Source organism: Periophthalmus magnuspinnatus, chromosome 4 (assembly GCF_009829125.3).
Source record: "Periophthalmus magnuspinnatus isolate fPerMag1 chromosome 4, fPerMag1.2.pri, whole genome shotgun sequence".
Taxonomy (NCBI): domain Eukaryota; kingdom Metazoa; phylum Chordata; class Actinopteri; order Gobiiformes; family Gobiidae; genus Periophthalmus; species Periophthalmus magnuspinnatus.
The window spans coordinates 6457190-6482554 of record NC_047129.1 but is presented as its reverse complement, the minus strand read 5'-3'; the positions used below and the strand labels follow the sequence as shown (position 1 = coordinate 6482554).

The 25365-nt window shown below is 39.5% G+C and overlaps 1 protein-coding gene across 4 annotated transcripts in view; it reads left to right on the top strand.

Moving 5' to 3' along the window:
• Positions 1-7382: 7382 nt before the first annotated feature.
• Positions 7383-25365, top strand: part of lnx1 (ligand of numb-protein X 1) — a 42852-nt gene continuing 24869 nt past the window's right edge. For 2 of the 4 annotated variants that reach the window (XM_033965124.2, XM_033965123.2), the window contains exon 1: positions 21630-21772. In XM_033965124.2, the coding sequence (XP_033821015.1) occupies positions 21681-21772 (92 nt within the window). In that variant the 5' untranslated portion in view covers positions 21630-21680. Of the gene's footprint in view, positions 7615-15774; positions 16285-21629; positions 21773-25365 lie in introns of those variants that run through there. The other 2 variants (XM_033965122.2, XM_033965121.2) reach the window with 2 other exon arrangements.

Sequence of the window (25365 nt, the reverse complement as noted above, 5' to 3'; positions counted from 1 at the left end):
CAACCTGCATACAAAATACAGAGGGACATCATTCTGGATTCGCCACGCAAGTCAATTTAGTATTTAGCATTAAAATCTACATCACAATGCATCTAGAATTTCTAAAAATGGTCGATAAACAAGCTGAAAAGTTACATAGTGCAGCTTTTAAAATATTATTCATCAAACTGAGTGCGCAAAAGCAATTCCCCTGGGATACATCACAATTTGTATCAAACAAAAGCTGTGCAAATTTGACAGATAATCCAATCCCTTTATGCAACTGAACAATTCTATATATAGACTCTGCTGTACAAACAAGCCCACTATGACAACGGCACATCTCTTCCACACAACACACGATCGATGGGAGCAGTTTTACACAGAGGCGCTGAGCCAAAAGTGTCTCTGCCGGCACTAATGAATGAGCTCCTGTCTGGGGTATTTTTGTGGGAATATATTTAAAGTGCAGGTACTTTTAAAGTGATGGGAAGTCATGTTGGGTTAAAATCATGCATCGGGGAGAGCTACACCAGACTTAGGCGGGAGCATACGTGTTGGAGATGCCACCTTGAATTAGGCAAAGTTTTTTTAACGTGAGCACTCTAAAGTTTCCGGTGGCATCACAACATTATATTGGTATGCACGGCCAGAATATTCCACAGTACGTTTAATGAAGATGGAAATGCATACGACTGTTGCTGTTGTGGCCTTGAGCAAAACACCTCACCTGTGTCGCCTGTATGAATGTGTTCCTGTGGTTTTGTGATTGGTGGTGATTGGAGTGACTGTTGGCTAACTAGAGGCACTGATCTGTCTGAAAGTGACAGAATATGAAAAACAATGGGAAGAGCAAAGACGAGAGAGAGAAAGGAGCGGGATTATAGTGAGGGGGATAAAGCAGATACATGGCAAAGTGGCATTAGAGAGACGAGGGTTTGTGTCTTTTCTGGGACCTGAATGGAAGTGCCTCATTGGGCTGCACAGAAAACATTCAGGTTCGTTTGAATAATCCTACACAGGAGATTCACACAAGGCAGCCACCATTGTTCCAGCTCATTTGGGGAAAAAGTTGCCAGATGGAAAATGTCAAAATACGTTTAAACTGTCAAAGCATGCCAGGCTAAATGAAGAGTTATATCCACAGACGACGTGTTTGGGTTTGGAAATGCGTACAATTGATGTGATATATGTGGATCACGCGTAGCACTAAAGTAGAATATATAGAAAAAACAACAATAAACAAACATTTTAAAATGATCAAAGCATCGTGAATGACCGAAATTACCACCAGAAATGTGTTATTTCCCAGAGGACATAATTTTTTATTTGACTCATCTTTTATGAGTCATGTTGTTTGTGAAGCTGAAGCACTGTCGCACCTTCATGGAGACGGATCAATTATTCAAATCAATACAGTGAAAAACACATTTCAACACCAATTATCCCTACGATTTATTTTTTTTTTTTTTACCTTTCATGCTTTTGTTGTTGCGCAGACAACTATTATTGACCAAAAATATTCATTGATAAAGCTAATGGACCTCGCTCAGATGCTCAGACACTTACGATTTACAAAGGAACAAATGCAAGATGTAAGATTTAAATTCACATTATATAGATTTATTTTTAGCAACAGTTTCACAATTGGGTTTTGAATCCATAGGTGTATCCATAGGTGTATACTGGCAGATTTCCCATATAGCTATAAGTCAATTTTGTCTTAAATATCTGCTCTATCACACCATCACTGTAGTTAGCACATAAGACTCTAAGGCTAAATGCTCTTCAACATTGTGCCGCCAACGACGATCCGATAGATTCTGCAGCAATCACAGACACGTCTCATAGTGCCATTAAAGTGCAATTTCATCATTATCATCAACACAAAGAGAAAACAATATTTTTTTAACGAACCATGTCAGTCAAGCGACACTGGTCAATTAATAACATTCTGTCTATTCTGAAACTGTAGGTAAACCTAGGTAAATCTTTAATGTTCAAAACAATTGATGACCAGTAAGTCTTGAGTATCTGCTTGGAACCAGTTTGACCAGAGGATTTGGAGCAGTTAACGTTTATAACCTGTCGAGTCGCTTCAGGGTGACGCTTAATGTGCTGTACAACTGTCTGTCACATAAATATAAGCACTAACTCAAATCACCAAACCGAGATTGGAAAAAAAACGAGGAATAAACCCAAAACTAAACCTGAACTAGACCAGGATTAAATGATCACTGGAACAGGATTAAACCTAGTCTACATCAGGACTAAAATGGATTCAATTTAGGACGAAATGAAAAAAATGTGGACGCTCCAGCTTTCACAAATACCTCAAATACTTTACTTTACAGTTAAGGGAGTTAAAAATGATTGTCAAATATAAACACTCAAACACAGAGTAACTTTCAAGATTACAAAACATACTCAGCCCAGATAAAAATTCACAAAATAAATTCAAAAGTGAAAGTTGAAAATAGAATGCACTGAAGTACAAATATTACTGCAACCACAGAATTTTCTGTTTTAGTTTTCCATTAACCAGTATTACATGGTACATCTAAAAGGTCAAATTTTATATAGCACTTTTCCACATTCAAGGTACTACAAGCACCTAGGAACCATTCACATATTCACACAGACAGACACATATTCACTCACAGACAGAGTGAGGTGGATTAAGTGTCTTGCCCAAGGACACAGTGGTAGTAATTATCCGTGGGAGCCGGAATCGCACCAGCAACCTATCTACCAATTACGCTCTACCAGTATTATCTACAGTAATACTTGTGCTAAAATGTACTTTTGATCCACACTACTGCAACTATTCCTATACTGTCATTTTAAAGCTACTTATTGCATCGTTTCTCATGTAATTTGTATGTTTTATGTTTAAGTATTAACAGATAACTATCACAGCACATCTAGCTGACTTTTCAAGCACCTCAGGAGTCCCACTGCTCTGTTCTGTCCATGTGTAACTGGCCGAGGCTTAGCGGGCTCTGCTTCACTGCGGCTAAACAAGTTCCAGTGGGATTTACCTTATCTCAGACACACACTCACCACCTCCCATATGAAAAAAATAAAATAAAATGATAAAAATGAAAACTGCCCCATGGTTTTAGGTGTGAAGGAAAGGAACAGACTATTGGGCTACTGAATATGCAAAGATCACAGGTTGAATTTGAATGGCGATGGACGGTGGCTCTGAACGGACAAAAAAGACTATTTCAAAAGCCTGTGGAGAAAAAAAAAAAGAAAAAAATCACCATCCAAAGCTTCAAAAGTTATTTAAATAAAATAGTGTTTGAGAGACCTGTGAAGTGGTTTAAGAAAAAGGGCAGAGATATTGGGGAAAGATGTGGCCATGTGTGATTTTAAACTTTAAGGTACTAACTTTATTCAACCAACGTGCACAAAAATAAATGAAACAAATAAAAACGTTTGAATTAAAGGATGTACTATTTCATTTTGATGAGAAGTTGTGGTTAATTCATTGTGAGCACTAGTATCAACCAAACCAAGTCGACATTTGCTTAATTGTATAGCGAAACGTGTCAAATTCAAGGCCCGTGGGCCAAATGCGGCCCTCCACATCATTTTATGTGGCCCTCGACAGGGTAAATTAAAAGGTATGATGGTCTTAAGATCTCAATTTATCAGGAAGTACACAGTTACACAGCCATATTTTCACATCTAGGCAAATGTATATGCAATATTTGTAACTTCAATAAGTAATAAATACAGAAAGAGTTAATTAACAAGTTATAAAATTAGTTAGATTTATTTTACATTTGGCCCTTTGAGAGCAGCCATTTTGCTGATTTGACCCTCAGTGAAAATGTGTTCGACACCCCTGGTATAGTGAAACATGTTTAAAGCTACACTACGCAACATTTCTGATTGAGGATTATCACATGCTTGTCTCCATGGAGGTATTATTGCTTTGAAGGAAATACCCCACAGTTAATTCAATACGAGATGTTTTTATTATTCAAAAATATAGAGAAACTTAAAAGGCGTGGACATGTTCTATGAGCGGGCTTGCCTCCACGCAGATCTGATGTGTAACTTGGCCTGGTGGTGTCATCCGGTTGTCTTTGTGGAGCTAGATAATACCATGCTGTGGAACATTCTAGGCAAAGCAGTAACATCTACACTGGGACAAGCAGGTGGTGGACCTCTACTACAAAAGTCTTATTATTATACAGGACCTATGAACAAAAACATGCATATAACATATATCTAGGTACGTATACGTAGAATTTCAGCTACTTTTTGATATTTCTCAGTCACGGCCTTGGGCGAGAGCACCTAGAGGAGATTGGTTTCACCTGCTGTTGTTTAGATAAGTCCAGCTCTCTCAGCACAAACACAGCAAAGGCACAACTTGACACTTCAGAAGAGCCAAGAAATCTCAAAGAAACGACACATTTTTGACGATTTCCAAAACCGCCTTTGTACATAGAACATGAATATAAAAGTGTTCTATGATGCGAAGGGGAAATAGAAGGGGTGACAGCTCTAAAGGTCAGACTAACCTACATAAAAAAATCACTAAAGTTCTCCTGTCTGTACAAGAACCATGTACAAAGTCGTGATGTGGAAGCCGGCTGGTTAGGAAAATACGTATTAAATGCATAATCACGTTTATATACTGAAATATACTAAAACTGCAAACATTTGACTATAAGAACAGATGAAAGAGATGCTATTGCTTCGTCTGGCATGCTCCACAATATGGCATTAAACATATCTATCAGAATTCCTTTAGAAGCGGCACACTATTGCAAAACAAGCTTCAAACCAGGAGCCGTGGTAGTGGGCTGGCGACAGGAGAGATCTGACTCATTGGATACTATTATTGCAATATGCAGAGGCAGAGGTGGTTCTACCTGGAAAAGAGCTGTAATCTGCCCCAGGATGGTCAGCAGGGGAGTTTTATAGCTGATTAGAGGACAATGAAAAGAAAGTTTGCTAAGTTTGAGAGCATGTGGGTGGATTTGAGTTCTGTTATGTTGTTTATCTTGTGTGCTGATTTTAATAGTTAATCAAATGTTCTAGCTGGTCTTTTTCGGCACTGTTGTCAGGACTAATTGCTAATCAAACAAAGATGGATTCAACAACTGTGATGGAAAAAGACCTGGAAAAATAACATATGAAGTGCCTATAATTAATTCGTCATCTACTTATTGCCATTAGGGTTAGTTTGTGGTTGGAGACGATGCCAGCTACTATGGGCTCGGGGCAGGGTGCACAACAGTTGGCTGGCTTACATTTAATAAAACTATTTGGACTTTCATTCATTAGAAGTTTATTATCTTGTATTTCTTGTAGCTGTCCAAATAGCTCATGCACAGATGCACCGTTTGTAGTAATAAGAAAATAAAAAAGGTTGCAATGGTTCTTCTCTCAAACTGAAAACACTCTGTTCCACCTTGTGATGTCATCATGTGGTAATACAGGAAGTGCTTCACTGTGTTTTTAAACTCCTAACACCTTCACTAGAATCATTTGGATCATTTCAGCCGTGGAATTGCCATTTACCACTGAACTAAAGGTAAAATGTAGCTGTTAATTTGAAAATGACCACGACATGACATCACAAGGTGGAACAGAGCATTTTGAGCTTTGGAGATTAGGGTTTACTCCAGCATGTGTGAATGAACGCAACTGCGGGTATGTTTTTGATGAGGTAACAGCATTATAACATGGTTTAAAGATCACAAGAGTCAAATTTGTGTAATATAGGACCTTTGATGTATTGTAAGTAAAATTTTATATAATTTTGTTTCTGATACTTTCCCCTGTATAGTATCTCGTGTATCTAAATCTGATTCTCAGATATATTAGAGGGTATTCTATCACAAATCACTGAACAACGCACGTGCATTGAGGTATAAATCTGGATGAAAACATGTTTGAAAGTGATATTTGCATCAACTTGAGCAGAAACAAACACTGTTCAACATAAAACATTTAAAGTAGTATCTTCCTACTCCATGGTTTCTCAATGTGTCTTATTTTCTCGTAGCTTTTGTTCTCATTAAAGTTTTTAATTTCACTAAGTATCAATTAATGAGACAAATTGGCACATGTAAATATTTACCTCAACTTCCATTTGCCATTTATCACAGTTCAGGCACACAATCATTTGTGCACATGTGTTGCCGTGCGTTTTGTCTTTATAAAGTGCCGTTGGCTCATTAGGGCCTCCTCTAGAGTGGATGATCAGCACAAAGACATTATGGGAGAATGAGAGAGCGGAAGAGGAAGAGAAAAAGAGGAAGAGAGAGAGGGCGGCACATATAATACTCTGCTGTATACACACATACTTTATCAGGCATTGATTTAGGTGAGCCCCTGTAATGGTACCACTCCAGCACTATCAGATTCATGACAGCCAGACGGACCCTGCAGAAGAAAGAATAACACCAAATGTCAAAATTATCCACAATAGTTTTGGTGAAACTTGCAGAAAGTCTCAAAATGTTACTATTTTAAATCCCAAACCAATATTGAACAATGCACCTATTTAGATAATACTGCACCAAGATTCTGGTTGAGCTGCGGCCCTGTTCACTTCACCTCCTGACTCATGTTGTGGCAATCACTGTGTCTGGAGCAGTGTCTGTCCAGAGCACCTGTGCCTCAGTTTAAAACAGCAGGAGGTTTAGAAAAAGCCCAAAGGAAAACCACATCTGAGGTGACAAACATGACTCCTGCCCGACCGGAGCATTAGATAATACTGTCAGAAAAAGCCACAGTACAGTACAATACAGTACAGTAAAACCACACGGTTTACAGTACACTGAAGTACATGGTAGTATTATCTGAAGCATGTTGTCATTTAGTGAGATTATGGGCTTCCTGTTTGAAGAGGAGTCTGCAGCAGTTGCCCTGTGTTTACACAAAAGGTCCAAAGGAAATCCACCCTCAACCTGTAGCACATAATACCAATGAGCACGAGTCAGAATGTGGAGGAGAGAGGATGTTCTTACAGGACACTTCACACTTTTTAATATGATTTAATTAAAAAGGTCTGCTTCAATTATGACTTAGATAATTAAATAACAGTCATGAAGAAATGAGCATGCACACAAATGAGAGAATATAGAATGAGTTTGTCTTTCCTCATGACACCTGTCCTGTCCTCATTCAGTGAGAGCTTTAGTTTTTTTTTTATTAAGAGATAATTTGCATCTAATAAACATGGCAATTATTTTGTTTTTGGTAGTTAGCGAAACACTTGAGTTGTTCCAGAGTCTGTGATCATTTCATAACAATCTGCTCAGTGAGTTTTATAGGAAATTCCACTTTGTCCTGAACAGGTTTGGGCACTTCTTGTTTACCTTTACATTGGCTCCGCCCCCTGTGCCTGCTTCTTCCTCACCTTGGCCGGACTCACACAGGAGCAGTGTTCCCTGTGGAGCAGAATTCCCCTTGGACCCACTGTGGATTACATTACTGTGCAGAGCCGCAGCCAATTACAGGGCAGAGTGAGTGGGACAAAGTCCTCTGACTTAACTCTGCTGAGCCTGCCTCCTCTGGGCTGTGGTTTAAAGTTACACCCGCTCTGAGCTCTACCTGCCCAGGTAAAGTGCACCGCTTCTAGGGAACACCTGTCCAGACCAAGTAAGTGCCATAAGTTTATCTACTCTCTGATTAGAATGTCAGAACTTGAATTGTTTTCTAGCACAGCTCGAGTCAGGATTCTAGTCATTTGCATAGCACATTGTGTCACATCCAGATCACTTTCACTTCAGTATACGTAACCACAGTCAGACGGTAAAGGCTACCACATTTACAACAGTACGTTTTTGAACTGGGTTAATGCATGGCTAATGAGTTGGATATTACATAAGTGAGTCATATATAAATCGTAGTTGCGATTTACACAAACAAATGTACATCTACTCAGTTTGGAAACAGAGTTTGTTCATTTGACCAGAATTGCTCCACTCTATATCCAATACTATCAGACAATACATATCCTTCATATTGATAAGAAATATAGCTTTTCAGAGCAGATTTATCGCTCAGGTTGAAAGGCTATAAAGACTGTTACTGTATTTTGCCATTGCCATTAGCATTATTTAGAGTGACACACCAACGTACAGGTTTGGGGAGTAACGAATTTATCGTTGTAGAGTTACATAATCGCAAAATATTAGTATCACTTTGACTTTGTACAATTGCAGTGAATAAGATGTGACTTTGAAATGATTTGAAAAAAGAATACAGTACAAGGTTCTACAAGGCTAACACCTGTTCTATTTGTGGTAAACAAGAGCTCACCCTGTTACACTTTGCTGACACATAAAGACTTGTTGTTGGGCTGATGGCAACAGAGATACATGTGTGGGAGCATTAGCCAGAAACTCAGCACACCAGCCTTGTTGATTCTTGATGCCACATTATACTAACATATCAAAGTTGACAGATACACCAGAGAAAGACAAGATAAACAATGACTTTTGGCATGAGAGCTATGCAAAAGTATATTTTAAGATAATATTTTTTTGCCAGACACACACAAAAAAAAAACATGGTCACATTGTATCTAGCTGTTAATGTACATAGATTCAAAACTCCGAAAGAATTCTGTGAAAACAAGACATGGAAAACACATATGATAGATACAATATGCCACCTACTTCCCAATATTTGCACATTTCTAAGGGTATCTGGCTGGATGTCCCATATGCACGATTACATCTGCCGTAAGTAATGCATTTGAGCAGGACTAAAGTTTGCAGTGACTCATTGTAACTTATATAACTGCTAAAAATCATATGAAATTTCACTGCTCTTTTTGTGTCCATGTCTCTTTCCAATGGCGCTATTCTCAAGGGGCTATTGTACCAAGCTAGCACAATACCTCATAAATGCATGATTCATTCCACTTACTAAGGGCTAATCTGAGCAGCACAGTCTGTTCGGATCACTCAGCCATTCAAGTATTAGAGACACTTCACAGCACTGCACATCTGCCGCCAGCAGTTTGTCCAAACCGAGGCATCAACCAACCAAGATCTCCGTGTATCTATAGGTCTGGACATATGCACCTGCATTCAAAAACATATGCGCACAATAAACAGCGTGCGGAGATAGCAAGAGGTGTGAATTTTAAATGCAAAATAATACAATAGTTCTTTATAATACGCTTTGAAAATGACTCCGCTCTGAAACTAGTGTCACAAATACATTCCTATATGATGATGATGGAGAGATGGAGACTCGGCTGTGGTAATTGTCCTTAATGATAGCTTGCTCAGAGATTGACAGCTTGAAATAGCATTTAAATGGGTCATATAGGCAAAGCAAAGCAATATGAGCACTGATATGCCTTTCATTCTTCACTGAATAGTTTAAGATGTTTTATTAAGTGAGAGGAGCATTTAGAAGAAAGAAAATAGGCATATTAAAGGTCTAATATTAAGCAAAATAAGTCTTGTGAGATTTTATCAATGTTAGAATGTTGTTACCTTCTCAAAAACATATCCGGAGTTGTGTTTTGTTTCATTCACACATGTCTGAGTAAGCCTTTATTCAGTAGAGATTAGTAATCCCAAAACTGAAATAATTCCAGTAAAGGTGTGTGGAGTTTAAAAACACAGCCGAGCACTTCCTGTATAACCAAATGACATCATAAGGTGGAGTAAAGTGTTTTCTGTCTGCCTAAGTATGGAGGATTTGTGTGTTAAACATGTGAGAATGAAACAAAATACAACTTCAGGTATGTTTTTGATGAGGAAAGAGCATTATAGAGCAAAAGAAAGAAATTTGTGCCCTTTAAGAAGCACAAATTAATACCATTAGAGCAGTTCTGACACAGCTCTTGTGGGGTATTCCCTGTCTGCAGTGATATGTATCTATATAACCGTGCACCAATGACAGGGGGAATATTTGTCCAATCCTATAGACTACAGTAAGTGATATTAATATAGGTTGACAGGTGAGTTTTAATGTTGTGCTAATCAAAGCTACAGTATATTTCAATGGCTACAAGAATAGAGAGAGACCGTAGACTAAAGCGGAGTGGAATTTATGAAGTTTCAGGGACATGTTAGAACATATGTGGTATGCTAGAGCTGGGGCCAAGTCAGCTTTTATGTTAACATGTAGCACTGCACGAACAAGTCGGGAAATTGTAAAAAAACAAAAAACAAAAAAAAAAACATGGTATCAGCTCTAGTGTTATGGTTCGATGACTAACTATATCTTTATGAGAAATTCAGTGTTTATCAAAACTGAATACTGTAGGCAGTGAGTGAAGTGTCCTTTTAATGAGTCACTGGACTTAAATGGAAACACCTGTGATGTCATTGAACACATGCTGCAGGTTAAAATAACTCCAGACATGGGTCGTTAAGTGTTAAGAGGCAAACGTTAACCTAGTCTCCAAGAAATCCTGATTCTTGTACTTAAATGTTCACTTAAATGTCATTTGACAAGCTACTGACGCTACCAGACCAACTTACAAGTCAGATGTGGGTAGAGGAAACAATGTTAATTTGTCAAGGTATTTTTGATTAATAAATGTAATAAAAGTAATGCTTAGTAGTTAGGTTTAATGTCAGACTTGGAGTATTCCAGGCAAATCAATAACATCTTTGTGGACCCAAGTTTTTGGCGTACCCTCGACCAGAAAAATGACATACTACACCTTTAAGTACATTTAATTTTGTTTAAGTAGCAAAATGTTGTAAAGTAAACTCAAGAATATTTTCCTTTTCTGTATGCTATTGGAAGTATTTTTTAAATTGTAATTAAAGATAAAGTTTCCTGATCTCATTTTATCTGGGAGAAACTAACTCGTTGAAAATGAATGAACCTGCGTAGCTTGTTGTATTGTGTTTTATGGTTAATCCTTTTACAGTTGAGGGTGTGTTTGTTTGAATGGTGGAGATACAGCAGGACTGATCTGATATGTGAACTGGTATGTACATGGCTAAACTAAAGGAACAGTTCAGTTAGCATCATGCTGACATAAACAGGTATTTTGTCAAGATGCAGTTTTTTCCATATTAATTGTTTCAAAATGGCTGACTCTGCTCGCTCTCGTATCATTATTAACTGGTTGGAAGTCACAGCAGTGTAATCCAACAGTCATATTTACTCTAAACACTGCAGCACTCCATGTTACAGGTTATCTTGAACAAACGCCATTCTATAGGTTTCAAAGTGTTGCAGAGGGATGGCTCAATACACCATCCCTCTACAACAGTGTCAACCCTATAAGGCTTTTGACATGGAGTACCAATAAGTGACAAAGAAGTATATTTATCTTAGTTTTATATTAACTCTGTATTATAGCGCATAACAAAGATTTGTAAGCAGAATATTATATTAGCACTCTGAGTATGTTCTAATGAGACAGTGAGAGTGACACATGTAAACACAGTCAAATGTATGCATGTCTGATTATACTTAATGTTTTATTTTCCTTATTCACCAGTACTAGAAAACTCACTGATAAACTGATTGCACTCATTTAAGCCATGAGGGAACATGGTTTATTTTGAAGCACTGACTCCTTCTCCTGCTCAAATGTTGCACCATGATAGAGAAACAACAGTCTGGGATGGTCCTTGACTGTTGCTAATACAAGGTTTTCATTTTATAGCATGGCCAAATGAACAACATGGTGTGTCACGTTTGTTTTATTACCATATAGTTCTCATAAATGTAGATGTGTACTGTAATGCATGGGCAGTGTCTTACATATTCAATTCTGTTTTAGTGATGAGACTTTTGACTCTTTAATGGGATTTGAATCTTTTGGATCCGTTCATTTCAAGGAGCCGTTCAAACAACTGGCTTTTCTACTATTTATTTATATGACAGAAGCCAATGTGAGAACTCATATTAACAACAAACTAATCACAGAGAGAAACGACCAAGGCTTAAATGTGTTTAAAATGGTTCAAGCTGTGAGTGGGAGTGTGTTTACTCTTGGAAATGATGCAGAATCCAAATAAATATTACACTACAATAATAATGGTTTTAAACTAACTGTTAATATGATGCCAAATCAGTTTGCTCTCACTCGTGTCGTCTGCTCTGCTTCTGAGTTGATTCTTGTGTTGGTTCAGCGTTAATCAGGGTAAAAGTGCAGACAAATTAGAAAGAAAAACATTCTTTTAAAAAATTAGATCCGGATCTAAACATTCACATTAAGGAACCGTTCAAAAGAGCCGACTCGTTCACAAACGTCACATCATTATTCTGTATTATAAATAGCATTTACAACACAGATCATGGTGCAAAGGGTGTTTCCCTGACCTAGAACAAATCAAAGTAATGTACATGCCTTTAATTTTTTTTGTGACAGCGTCTGAACTATGGAATTCACACTGTATTATCGTATTTAAACAATCCACTTCTAAAATGTGTTCAAACAGAACTAGACAGTAAACACTACGCTAACAGCTTTAGCTAATGCTAATGCTTGCTAATGTAGCAAACTAATGCTACAATTCAAAGAGCAGTGACTTCATACTGTGGGATGCCCGGGGCTCTGGGTGTGTCTGCTGTGGAAAGGTGCACTGCAGGATCACGTTTCTTCTGTCACAGTCATTCTACATGTGAGGACTTGTGTGTCATTCCAAACACTGATATAATGTGGATGGATTCCAGTCTGGAACTGTCCTCCATTTTGTTTCACACTCATCAGGTGTAAAAAAAACAATAGTAGGCTTTCTGTGACGGATAAGCACAGTAAATGTATAAATATGCAAATGTATTCATATTTTAAAAGAAACTCTACTTGGTTTCTTTAAAAAGCAAATTGAATCAGAACTATTGTATGAGAGAAAGAATAAGATTGTTTTTTACATACAGAGAAGTGATAGTGAGTATTGGTGCTGGATTTAGAGCTGCCAGACAGGAGGCTGGGCCCAAAAAGAGATTTATGCATGTGGTAAAAGAAGAAATGAAGTTAGCTGGTGTGAGCAAAGACCATATAAGTCAGTGTGGAGACTTTTAAGGAGATGAATGAATACAGCAGTAATAAAACAACACTGCTCATATACAGGTAAATGTATGTTTTTAATATTATTTACATGGATCTCATGATCATGGAATAATGATGTGAGCAGTAATAGTGTAGTAGTGTGATGAGAATGTAGAGGAGATGGTTAGAGGGTTGTAGAGAATTTAATGTGTTTCGGGTAATAAGAAGAAAATCAATTACTAAAGAAAGGCTTAATAAATTGCAAGTCAACCATTTGGCCCAAACTATGCAGTTTTATCTTGGGTTGGTTTGATTATGTTGTTACATTTTTTTGCAAGTGGTGCAAGTAAATATATATATATATATATATATATATATATATATATATATATATATATATACACACACACAAAATATTTAACGTCAAACTGAATACTTACAAAGGAAATCTCGTATCATTCTACTGAGCTGCAGGAGTGGAGTTCACATCTCCCTTAACTTTGAAAGAGTCTTTTAGTTGGCCTCCCGCTGTCACTTTTCTGCAGTGTGCGTCTCGGTTCTTGGTTTGGTGAGATGAAAGTATATACCCCTCTCTCCTTTTACCAGTCCAGATCTGATACACAGCAGGTTTCTGGGAGCAGGAGGAGCTCAGAGGGACAGTTCATGTTGGTTAAGCCTCTCCTGATTAGCCCCGCAGGGATAGAGAGCGAGAAGGATGTGAAACGGTGTCACACTGGTATGGTTGGCCATATTGGTAAGGGGAGATGTTTGTTTTGACATGAGCTCTGGTGGATTTGTAAAGCAGTGTAGGGGAGTTTAAAGAGACTTAATGAGAATAAGCCTATAATTATGAGACCCCTTTTATGGACAAACAAGTACACAGATCTGTCAAGAGGCCAACAGAGTCTGCCACCTGCTTGTCTCCATGAAGATTTGTCTTCAATTTTCCACAGTAAGCCATTAATCCTACACATCTTTATGTAAACAAGCAGCTGATGCCACCAGATGATATGTTACAGGCCAGACCCCGTTCACAGTCAGAATGCATGTTGGTTAAACAATAAAAAACACATGTAACTGAACAAATGCAAGATAGTTAAGTTTAATGCCATAAAGTGGAACATTCTAGGCATGGAGACAAGCGGATGGCTTATTCCACACTAGAAAAGTGACATAGTGCACCTTTCAAATAGTAGGTATATTGCCAATGGAAGTAAAGAATCCCTCTATCATGGTCTAAACTAGGGCTGATCTTGCTAAACAGGCTTAAGTTACTCGAGTAAACAAAGGATTAAACAAGGAGTAAAGGAGGTCAACTTTGGACACAACTCAAGAGGAGAAATCAGGTCTTTGTGTCATTCCCGGGCCTGGATAAATGCAGAAAGAAAGCGCCCTGAATGAGAGCACCAGCGTCAGGTGGCAGTGGTTGGCAGAGTGTTCGCCCATAAGCCGTAAGTTTGCTGGTTTAAACCAAGCTCCAAGGACTAGCCGTAGTTGTGGTATGTGGAGCCGTTGCCATGGTGACCTGTGTCATCATTCATTCTGTCCACGTCTGTGATCTTGAGAATGTGATTGCTCCTCTATGACGTATTCAATGCACACACAGTAGATCTGAACAAAGGCAGATTTGAAACCAAGTCGCGTTCAATAGTAGATTAGCCTGTTTTTGATGCTCTTATCTGCTTGTATTTACTATCTCTGCACACATCAGCTGTATTGATGTTTGTACATCACAGAGAAGGGAATCTGACATTTTCAAACCAAATGAAACATCAGAAAAAATATAGACTTACTTAAACCAGTTAATAAGTAAGTCTAAGCAGGACATTAAAGGAGCACTATGTAACTTTTCTGGAGGGTATGCCACTTGCTTGTCTCCACGGAGATGTTATATTGCTTTCCTTGGGATGTTGCACAGCATGGCATTAAACATTAATTTTGCATTTATCCAATTACATGTTTTATTTATTAAAAATACACTGAAAAACATTTTTATTGCCACAAATCTGACATTGAACTTGACCTGCTTCTGCATTGATAGATAGACAACTTTAAAGTCATACTGTGGAACTTTCCAGGCAAAACAATACCATCTTTGGGGAGATGAGCAGGAGGCAGAAATTCCACCAGAAAAATAAATAAATAATAATAACATATTTCACTTTTAACCAGGACAGAACAAGGCCAGGAGCAAATCTCAACTATTTTCTGCACCAAATCTATAACACATCTACTACAGAATATAAACCAAAACCAGGCTAAAAGAAACCAAAAGAGGAGTAAGGTTTCTCATGAGTTGGACTGGAAAATATTACCTCCATCTTCCAGTAAAACCTAAAAGTTTGTTGATGCTCTGTACACGTCATCGTCTGGATGTTGTTTACGTGATGTGTGCAAATCCATCTCTGTGGCGCCCAGGCAGTGTGTGAATATTCTCTGTGTGTTTGACATTGATGCGGTCACTGCTGTCTGTGCTCATACTGTGTGCACCTGAGGTAAACAGCACATGTGCATAATCCTCTGCTTCTCTAGCTCATGAAAAAAGCAGCATTTTGATTAAAACTATGTTACAAAATAGAAATGAGACGGTGTATTTTGTGCTAGTCCCAATCCTGGATAATTATCAGTGAGGGTTATAAAACATCAGCGACAAACTACAAATCTCTATATTGTGTTGTTATGGCCTTGAATGTCAGATTTCCATGTATTTCATTGTAGCAGTGTAAAAATCCCAGAGGCCTTGCTTTGTGACTATGTTGCATATCCTCCTTGTATCTAGTTTTAAATGACAGAATCTTCCTGAAAGAGCAAATAACCAGTGTGTTTCTTCCTCGCAGATTTCTTCTGGTCATGGCCTCTGCCCTGTACCCTTCACTTGAGCCTGCAGCCCAGATGAGCTCTCAGGTGAACAGCAGAGAGCCTGAGGTTTCTATGGAAATGGCCGAAGCGTCAGCCCTGCCCCTCTCGCCCTCAGACCTAGGCGTGCTGTCCCCCCCTCCGGACCTGTGCCCCTCGTGCGCACACAGCCATGGCCTGGAGGAGAACCACGAGTACTTGTACCAGGATGAGGTGGACGACGACCTGGTGTGCCACATCTGCCTGCAGCCCCTGATCCGGCCTCTGGACACGCCTTGTGGACACACCTACTGCCAGGAGTGTCTGACCAGTTTTCTTTTGGAGAGCGACTTCTGCCCCGTGTGTCGCGCCCCCCTCATGTTACAGAGCTGCAGGAAGCCCAGTCTGCTGGTGCACAAGCTGCTGGACAAGCTCACTGTGCTCTGCCCATTCACAGAGCACTGCACAGAAACAGTGGCCCGAGGAGACTTGGAGGACCATATCAAAAACAGGTGAGCTGTTATAGGCGTTTGTGTAACTCTGGTACGCAAACACTGTTCATTACATAAGAAAGGCCAATTGTGTCCCAAATGTTATACATATTTTGTTCTTGTTCTCTTGCTTACATCACTAATTGTGGAAGCATGTTTTGTAACAGACTGGGGTGGCATATTTTGTTGATTGCAAATTTGCAAAACTGCATGAATGTACCAATGTTAAACCTGTACACAGTTGACCTGGGGCAGACTAGAAATAATGTGGCGTCCATTTTGTGCATTCTGTCTCAACTAACTACCTCTAATCACATAGTAAATGAAAAATTCAATCCATTTTGATGCTCATCCAAGCCACTTCTTCAGTTCTGGTCAGATTACTGCTGGACACTGCCTTATATCTGTCTGAAGGGAGGAGCTAACTACACTGAAACTAACACACCTGTTGTTTACAGTTTCTGTTGGTTAGGTCGACTGAGCTACAATAAGTGTGAACTGCGCCTGAGTCATATTTTGGATAATTATTCAGGCCCCTAATGGGTGTTCTCATGCCTATTACAATAGGGCTCGCACATTGGCAAGCCCTATTACACAGATACCTCTAATCACACCAGATCACAGTTATACAACAAACTAAGTCGTAGTGACAGTGTGTTTCCAAACCACTTGAACTCTTATACTTATCTGATTTTTTTTATTTTTTTTATTTTATTTTTTTTTACAGAAACTCTTAATAATACTTTGTGTTTCCCATCCTTTCTGCCTTATATCTGTGCCGCTGTCTTCACACTGATCTTCTTACGCCTGAACCCGTTGCTATTTGTTTGTATATCATTAAAAGACACCACTTTCCCTGTGTCTGTGTGGGCATGTTTCCATTAACACTCATTAACACTGTTCTATAACCCAAAGGCCTGTTGGATAATTAGTGTTACATAGGCCACACATGCAGATAGTTTCCTTCTCACTGAACTCTTCATAAAATGTTGTGTAAAAGTCTGAAAATCCGCTCCTCTTCTTTGTGTTTTTTCCACTTAAATCTCTTCTTTTACTTTGGCCTAGCTCTGTCTGATGTGGAGAGAGTTATAATGAGGTGTGGAGCTACGAGACCTGCTCCTCCAGGACTCTGCTGCTCGCTCATAGTTAGAAGGTGTTATCAGCTGGGGTCAAAGGTCATGTCTGCAGGGATATGACCAGACTATTGCAAAATATAAGAAGAATATGGTGTTTAGTATCTGTTCATCTACATTATAATGAATCCAAAAGAAAACTTGGCATGAATCAGTGCATTTCACTGTTAGATGACAAACTAACTGAGACAAACTATCTCTGCTTTGGCTGAAGCTTTGCATTTTAACCCTGAGTTACAACCATGACTCAGACATGTAAAAAAAATATGATTTAATTAACAAGGACTTATTTTGTATGCATCATTTTGTAGAAAAAAAAAAAAAAGTTAGTAGAATAGCAATAGGGTTTTCCACTTGAAATTCAGACAAATCACTATGTTTATTGTGCATTGTTTATTTAGATTTAAAGGTTTAATGTCATAGAATGAAACATTCAAGGTGAAGCAGTGAAACTGGTAGTTCAATCTGAAAAGTTACATAGTACAAATTTAAAAAGCAGGCAAAAAAGAGTGAGATGATCCCATCATATACCTAAAACCCTAGTTTCATGGCTGCTAACCTGCTCTGTGCCTATATAGAATACTGAAAATAACTGTGTTTTGACTTTATTTTTGCACTGGATTTGAGTGAGATTTCATAAGACGACCATCTGGTGGGAACCATTTCCAAACTCATGTATTCCTTCATGACCTTTATTGGCCATTGCGGTGTGGAGTTGTCATTCTGGACACAGCCACCGTGACTCAGAATAAGTCGTTCCTATTGGATTTGAAATGTCTCTCTGACTGTCCTCTGAGGGAGCAACAAACCCCTCCCTCCTCTACAGTTTTAGACATGCAGCCACATGCGTACATGTCGTTGTTCTCTCTTTTGAATTCCTCTTACATTGTGCTTATTTTACTTTTTGTGTGTTTTCTGCTTTGAGCTCAGTGGCATTTTCTTTTTTCTTTTTCTCCAGCTTGTAAAATTGTACTCTTTTTTCTTTCTTCCTTCCTTCCTTTTATCCTTCTTTCCTTCAATTTGCATTCCTATTTACCTGTCAGGTCAATAATCCTTCAAACAAGTAGGCAAAGTGTAGGTAGGCAACAGATATGGCATGAGAGACATCAATTCTTCAGAGATTGAGCCAGTGGTTTATAGTTATTTTTGTTTTGTTTTTCCAGTATGTGAGTATTGTTTTTATTACTGCAATTAGGGCTGTACTTTTTTTCATGCACTAAGCCCGCTGAGGCATTCATCAAAGTGTGCATATTTAGAACGCGGATGATAGCTTAGGGGTTCGCATTTAATTGTTATTTTTGGTATAAGGATAAAAATAACTTTAAAAAACGACTTTGAAAAAAAGGCCTATTTGGACATGAGAGTGAGGGATTGGTCAGCGCGGAGAAGCAAATGATCCAAAATGACGTTCTTGTTTGGGCTTGCGCTGACTTGTGATGATGGCTGTGGTGGTTAATGTGCGAGCATATGAAAAATCTCCTATGGGGCTGGTTGCGCTCTGTTCACAAACTGCATCCTGTCACAATCCAATTACATTTCCATTTCCCGCCTGCCCTGTGGTCCCTCATACGCAGCGTTCAAATAGGACCAAATGCGCCTGGCTGCATGCATTAAACACACAGAGAGAAAAAGAAATCTCAAGCTGTAACCATAGCGCTGTCCATGAAATATTCATTCAGACTTTTGGGTATTTACACCAGCTAAGTGTCTTTCTGGAGGGTATATGCGCGAGGAAAATCAGAAGCCATGGGAAAACAGGTAAAAGGAAGGAGACAGGAAATTAAAATCAAACATGGAAACTGTGTATAGGGGTGCTCAGTGAGGAGTTGTGGGTCCAATTCCCAAGACAGATATTCATAAGAGTCTGAATTGTGACTCTGTGCCTCCTAATTGCCTATAAATAATGAAGGTAAGGATCAGCAAATCTGTTAATGAGCCTAACTAACTATCCACTACCCAGAAGGAGCACTGCTGGAAACTATACAAATATCTAGAATAAAGTCAGAGCTCAGAGGGTAAACAGGGTAAACCCAGTTAGTTCTTGGATGAGAGACCGCTGGGAGTACCAGGTGCCACAGTGGGACACCAGTGGCAAAAACTGTGGTTGTGTCCTTAGGCAACACACTTCACCCACATTACATAGTACGAAAGTGGTGTGTGATATGTGCATGAGAGTTGATGGTGGTCGGAGGGGATTGGCAGCCTACGCCAGAGCAGCTGTGGCTACAATTGTGGCTTTACATCACTATGAATGAATAAAGCGCACAAAGTGCCTTGAAAAGTGCTATATAAGTCCAGTGCATTATTATTATTATTATTATTATTATTATTATTATTATTATTATTATTATTATTATTATTATTATTATTATTATTATTATTATTATTATTATTATTATTATTATTATTATTATTATTTTATTTTATTTTATTTTATTTATTTTTTTTAGTATTATTATTACTGAGAAAAAATAATAATAATAATAATCTGAGAAATGCATACCTTTATTCAATCACCCATAGCACTATCTTGTCACAGTCTTTTAATTTGACAGGACTGTGGGGATTGGCAGTTGTGTGAAAATGCAGAGATCAATTAGATACAGACCCACAGGCCTGATGTGAGCTGTAATCACTGTGCATGTTCTATGCCCTTCATGCCAAGCTACTGCACCGCAACACAGTCACGGCTTTTCTGATGATACACTTCGATGTACACAACAAAATGTGTGATTGAAAGGGCTAGTTTGAGTTTGAGTTGAGAAAAATGAATATGTTCCAGCATAGACTTCACTGTCAGTTTGAGTGTCTATTATTCACAAATGGCTCCACTTAGAACCGCCAATCTTGTCTTCCATCTTGTGCAGGGTAAAAATGACAAATACAGTGCTCTGTATTTTGATGCTCCAATTAATGTTCCACAAAATTAAAGCTTTCCGTAAATGTTAGTTCGTACTTAACCTTCATCATTAAGGTATTTCTCTGTGAGCACTAATCCAAGCACAGCCATTCAAATGAGCAATAGCTTAACCTTTAGCTCAGTGTATTCTTTCTGACATTTAATAAATGCATGATTGAACTATTCAGAGAAGCAGCGGGGACAGAGGGCGAAGATTGATTTCTAATGTTGTTTTTTTGCACCTGTCTGTCTCCTCTGCGTCACTCACAGTAATAAAGCTGGAGCAGTTCGAGGAATATTGATTTGCTCTTGTGTTTTGGTCATGCTCGGCTCTTTTCCTTTTTTTTTTTGTCTTTTTTTTTTGCTCACATACAGGCTGATTCTTTGAAGCCATCAGACCAATCTGCTGCACAGGGACCAGTCCATACTTACCGGAGAGGGGTGAGGGGCTTGAAGGCAGCACCATCTCTCCTTCCTTCAGTCATCCTCTCATCCCCCAGTCTTTATCAATGTGCTGTGTCTTTACAAAAACCCAAAGAAGCAAAAACAGAGGATACAGGCACATCTTCCTCATTAAACATGTTAGTGAAGGCACAGCAGCCAATCAGAGCAGCAGCAGGTACCTCCCTGGCTCCTGCCTTTGTTTGGTCTGCTCCATCACACACACACACACACACACCCCCTCTCCCTGCTCTCCGCTGCGGTATAAGGCACGCGCCGCACTGTTTTCCCTGACACACACTCAGGCGCGCACACACCGAAGCGGACAGGAAGACAGGCGGGCAGACATGTCCATACACCAGCGCAAATCCTCTTACAAGTCGACAGTGCCCAGGGCAGATTAAACGGGCTGCAACATCTCAAATTGCGGTCCAAATGTGCCACCTTTACACGGCTCTCGTCACTCTGCCACTACTCCTTCCAGCACTTTTGTCTTCTCCTCCTGCTCCTCCACGGAACTCTGCACCTTGCTTTGGTTTTCTGTTCTCCTGCTCCTCCTCCTCCTCTTCTTTCTACTGCCGCTGATGCTCCCTCAAGCTCCTCTGTCTTCAACAACCTCTGGCAATGGTCCCGTTCGCCTCTGCAGCTGAGATGACCGGGCAGCCAGCCTGAGGAGAGGAGGGGGAAGAGGCAACGCAAGAAGTGTCCGGCAAGCTCCCGAAGTGCCGCAAAAAGCTAATCGGGTCTTTAGTGAGGGGCTGTTAGAGTGGGCTGGAGTGACGGCATAGTCACATAGAGTAGCACAGGGTCAGCACGGCCAGGTTGGGAGAATTGGAGGTGGAGGGGGAGGAGGAGGGGGAGGAGGGTCGGAGAGAGTGATCCGAACACTGAAAAACAGACGATTTAGAAGAAAAGATAAACAGGAACAAATTTTCAAAGTGGCCATGAAGGCTCTCTTGCTGCTGGTCCTGCCATGGCTCAGCCCGGCAAACTACACAGACAATTTGGGCAACCTGCATATCCTGTATTCTGAACTGTGAGTACAACATTGAACGCATCAGTCATCATCGCCATAACAACCATCCCTCCATCTCTCAAGTCTTGATCTCATCCCTGGTCTTGCATCCAAGTTACTTTGTGATGTCGTAATAGGCGCTCTGGAGCAAGCTGTACTAGAGCCCATGCAGGACAGTTGCAGCACTGCACCATCTCCCCATTGCCCCCCATGTGCCTGGAATAGAGTCTGTTACTAGTGTTATCGATCGCAGAGGAGCATTTGTCAAAGTCATGGGCTTTTAAATACAGTGTAGTTTCTCCAGAGCACTAGATGGTTGTAACCACATTCTGTTTGTTTATATGACTTTAGCTCTGCATTAAATATTCATAGTCAGCTACTCCACTCTGCACCTAAGGGCTGCATTCATGTCCGTACATAGTAAAACAGCTGATAACAGAGCATGAAAAGCAGAGTTTTTGTCACATTTTTGCAGCTTAAGCACAAGTAGGCAAGGTAGAATTTCTGTTGAAGGTGTTGTGAATGAAGGCTGTTGTCAATGGTTGCTATGAGAGACAAGAGGATTTTTTTTTTTTTATTCATTCAAGAAAATAGTAAAGAAGAGCATGTAGTAAAAAACTTATCTGATTTAAAAATGATCCAAATTCATCAGCTACGAAATAAACACATTTGAGATTATTCCAAGTTTTTGTTTTTTTTTTACATACAGGACAAAATATATTCCAAGTTGAATGTTCCAGGTACTGATATTCCCTGCTGATACGTCCTAGCTTATCTTCTAGGCAGCTTTGCGTAGCTCCTGCTGGTCCTTTTGTCTGGTTGACTATGTCTGTTACGGTGTTACAAAACTGGGGGCTCGTCCGGGAAACCGCAGCTCAACGAGAAGCCGGGGCTCAGTGCGATGAAATCCGAGTCAGTACTTCTGTTTCCTCTGTGTGCTTTCTCTGACGGAATTGTCCTATTATTATCCGTGAATTCACTGAACAATGAACCAGCTTGCAAATCCCTTTAATTCATTGTGTACCCTTCCTATTGGCTTTTTGCACAAGGGGAGATGAGGTTGAAAAGGAGACAAGCGGAGGACATAGGAGACAGGAGCTAGGAGACAGGAGCCTACAAGGTCACTTCTGATGTCTGCTGTCCATCTGTCCATACGTACGGCTGCCAAAGTGATGCCACCAGACCGGTCCAGTATATGGGTCATTGTATTGAAAGCCTGTGCGTAAACAATATGGTCAGATCTGAATGCATTTGCGAGTGAGATTTATGAGCGGTGAGGTTGTGCTGATGATGACATGACACAGAGAGAAAGCAGGGGCAGAAGCAGTGTTTTTCAGCCTGGCTACAGACCAGAGACACAACATTTATCTTTATCCATACTGTTGACAGCACCAGCCTCCAGACAACCATTCTGTGTGCTCTCTTCCCCTGTTTGTCCCATCTCCTTTGGCTTGTCTGGTATCTTTCAATTTAGCCAATTGCCGTGCAGAGTTTAGATACTGGTTAGGTCTGTCTGATGCAAACAGCTTGTGTTGACCAAGTGCAGATGGATTTCACAATGTGTTCCTAAATATTGTTACGGACATCATCCTCTGTTGGCATGTTTCATAAATGTGATGAGGGGCATTGAGTGTGTGGCAGCTCCAAACATGTTTAAGGAATCACTGTGCCTTTTAGGACTGGAGTGGAATACTACAGAGATTACTGCTACTATAATGCTGTTTACAAGTGCTGCATTTACATTTAAGATGGATTTCATTTGTTAGACACTCTTTATATCAAATCACAATCTAATTTGGAAACACAACTCAGGGTAACTAATCTAAGAACAATGGCAAACAAGAAATGTGGTTGAGTCTCAATTCATCAGTCTGTAATAGAGCAGAAATCTTCTTGCAGTTTCTGAGTCTTGCATAAGAGCTGCCCGTAGCTAGCTAAGCCTAATTGGCTGCAATGTTATTTTCCCACTGAGTAATGGCTCACTTGAACAAAAGGCTTTATTTTCCTCCTGATCTGCATGCAGCTCAAACAGAAGTCACCTCAGTGTTACTATCGATCATCACAGTCACCTCAGAAAACTTTACAGATGAAGGTACAGCCAAACATTGTAGCACCCTTACTGTTGAGGCTGCAGTTATTAAACGCTGGGGCCAAGCTAAATTGTGCATGTAAAGTCTTGACAGATGCAAATGGACTTTGCCTTTAGTCCCTCCCCCTGCCCACATGGCCTGCCCCTGATAAGAGTGGAGCTCTGCTGTAGTGCGTTAATGATCCCCGTGTGGAGGTTTGCGTCCGAACCTCCTTGTCTTTAAGTGCCTGATTAGCCGGGCTTCGTCCTTTCAGGGCTGATCTCGGAGGTGTTTGATCAGCCAGAGGCGCTGCACCATCTCAGGGCATTGCACGTCTTCAGCATGGACGCACCCTAACAGGATTATCTCCCAGCCACCACACTGACTCACACTCAATCCCAATAACACTTTATTTGTTTAGACCCTATCCACATGGATTCCAGTGTAGTACTGTCTTACGCCTCCAGGACACTTGACGAGAAGGGGAGGCAAAGCTGAACGCATTTTTGCTCAGATTAAATATTAATCCCTGTTCTGCTCTCCTGTTTATCTTAGTGTATTTTAAGGCAGGGCACAGAGGACGGGCTCGTAAAACATCAGGCTACTTCCCCACGACTCTAAAAACAGATAACATTTAATCATCTTAATTATTTCCTTGCATGGGATTTCAAGTGTGAATCACATTAAGCAAATCCATCACGGGAGCAGTTATATGCATGATAGAGCTTGTGTACAAATGTGTATACTGCTTACTCAGTCAAACTAAAGCGTAAACACAGGCCAAGGGCAAACCATATGGAAGAGTTACACAGTTTGTATGTACTGCATTTGTTCTGTTAAATGTTTTAAGATTGTTAAAGACAGTTACTTAAAAGTTCCTCAGGGTACAGATCATAAGGAATTTTCCTCATGATCTGCGTGTGATATCTACTTGAGTTTGTTCTTTTATATATGTTAAAAGTATTTTAATTTGCTTGAAAATGACGCACCAAAACAAACTGTGGATGTATAATTGAAATGCTGACAGAAGTGTGTTAAATTATACATGAGTACACATGAACAAACATTAGCTGAGGGTTAAAGAGATTGGTGCAGGCAACGCAGAACAGAGAGATAAAAATCTTGCATGACTTGCCTTGACACAAGTGAAGTGTAACTGTCTTGAGATTCACTAAAACATTTAAAAAATGCACTTTTTTGAAAATTACATATATATTTCACATTCTCAAGCAGGGCTGATGAATCATTTATACATCAACTCTCCACAATAGAGACTTGACATTGCAGACAACTGGCCAAAAGCTGGTAATTTTTTATTTTGGCTACTGACACATTTAGTCCCATTAGCTACTTTTAACCAGTTTCAGTTTATTAAGAAAAATGTGTATTGTATAAAAGTATATATTTTTAATCATGACTTTTCCATTAAACCACTGCCTCATCTATGACTAATTAAAATGCTAATTGTCTTGTAACTTTTGAAAGAGATAATAAGCAAGATGGCCAGGGAATTAAATAATTAATATCCAGTACTTTCATATCTCT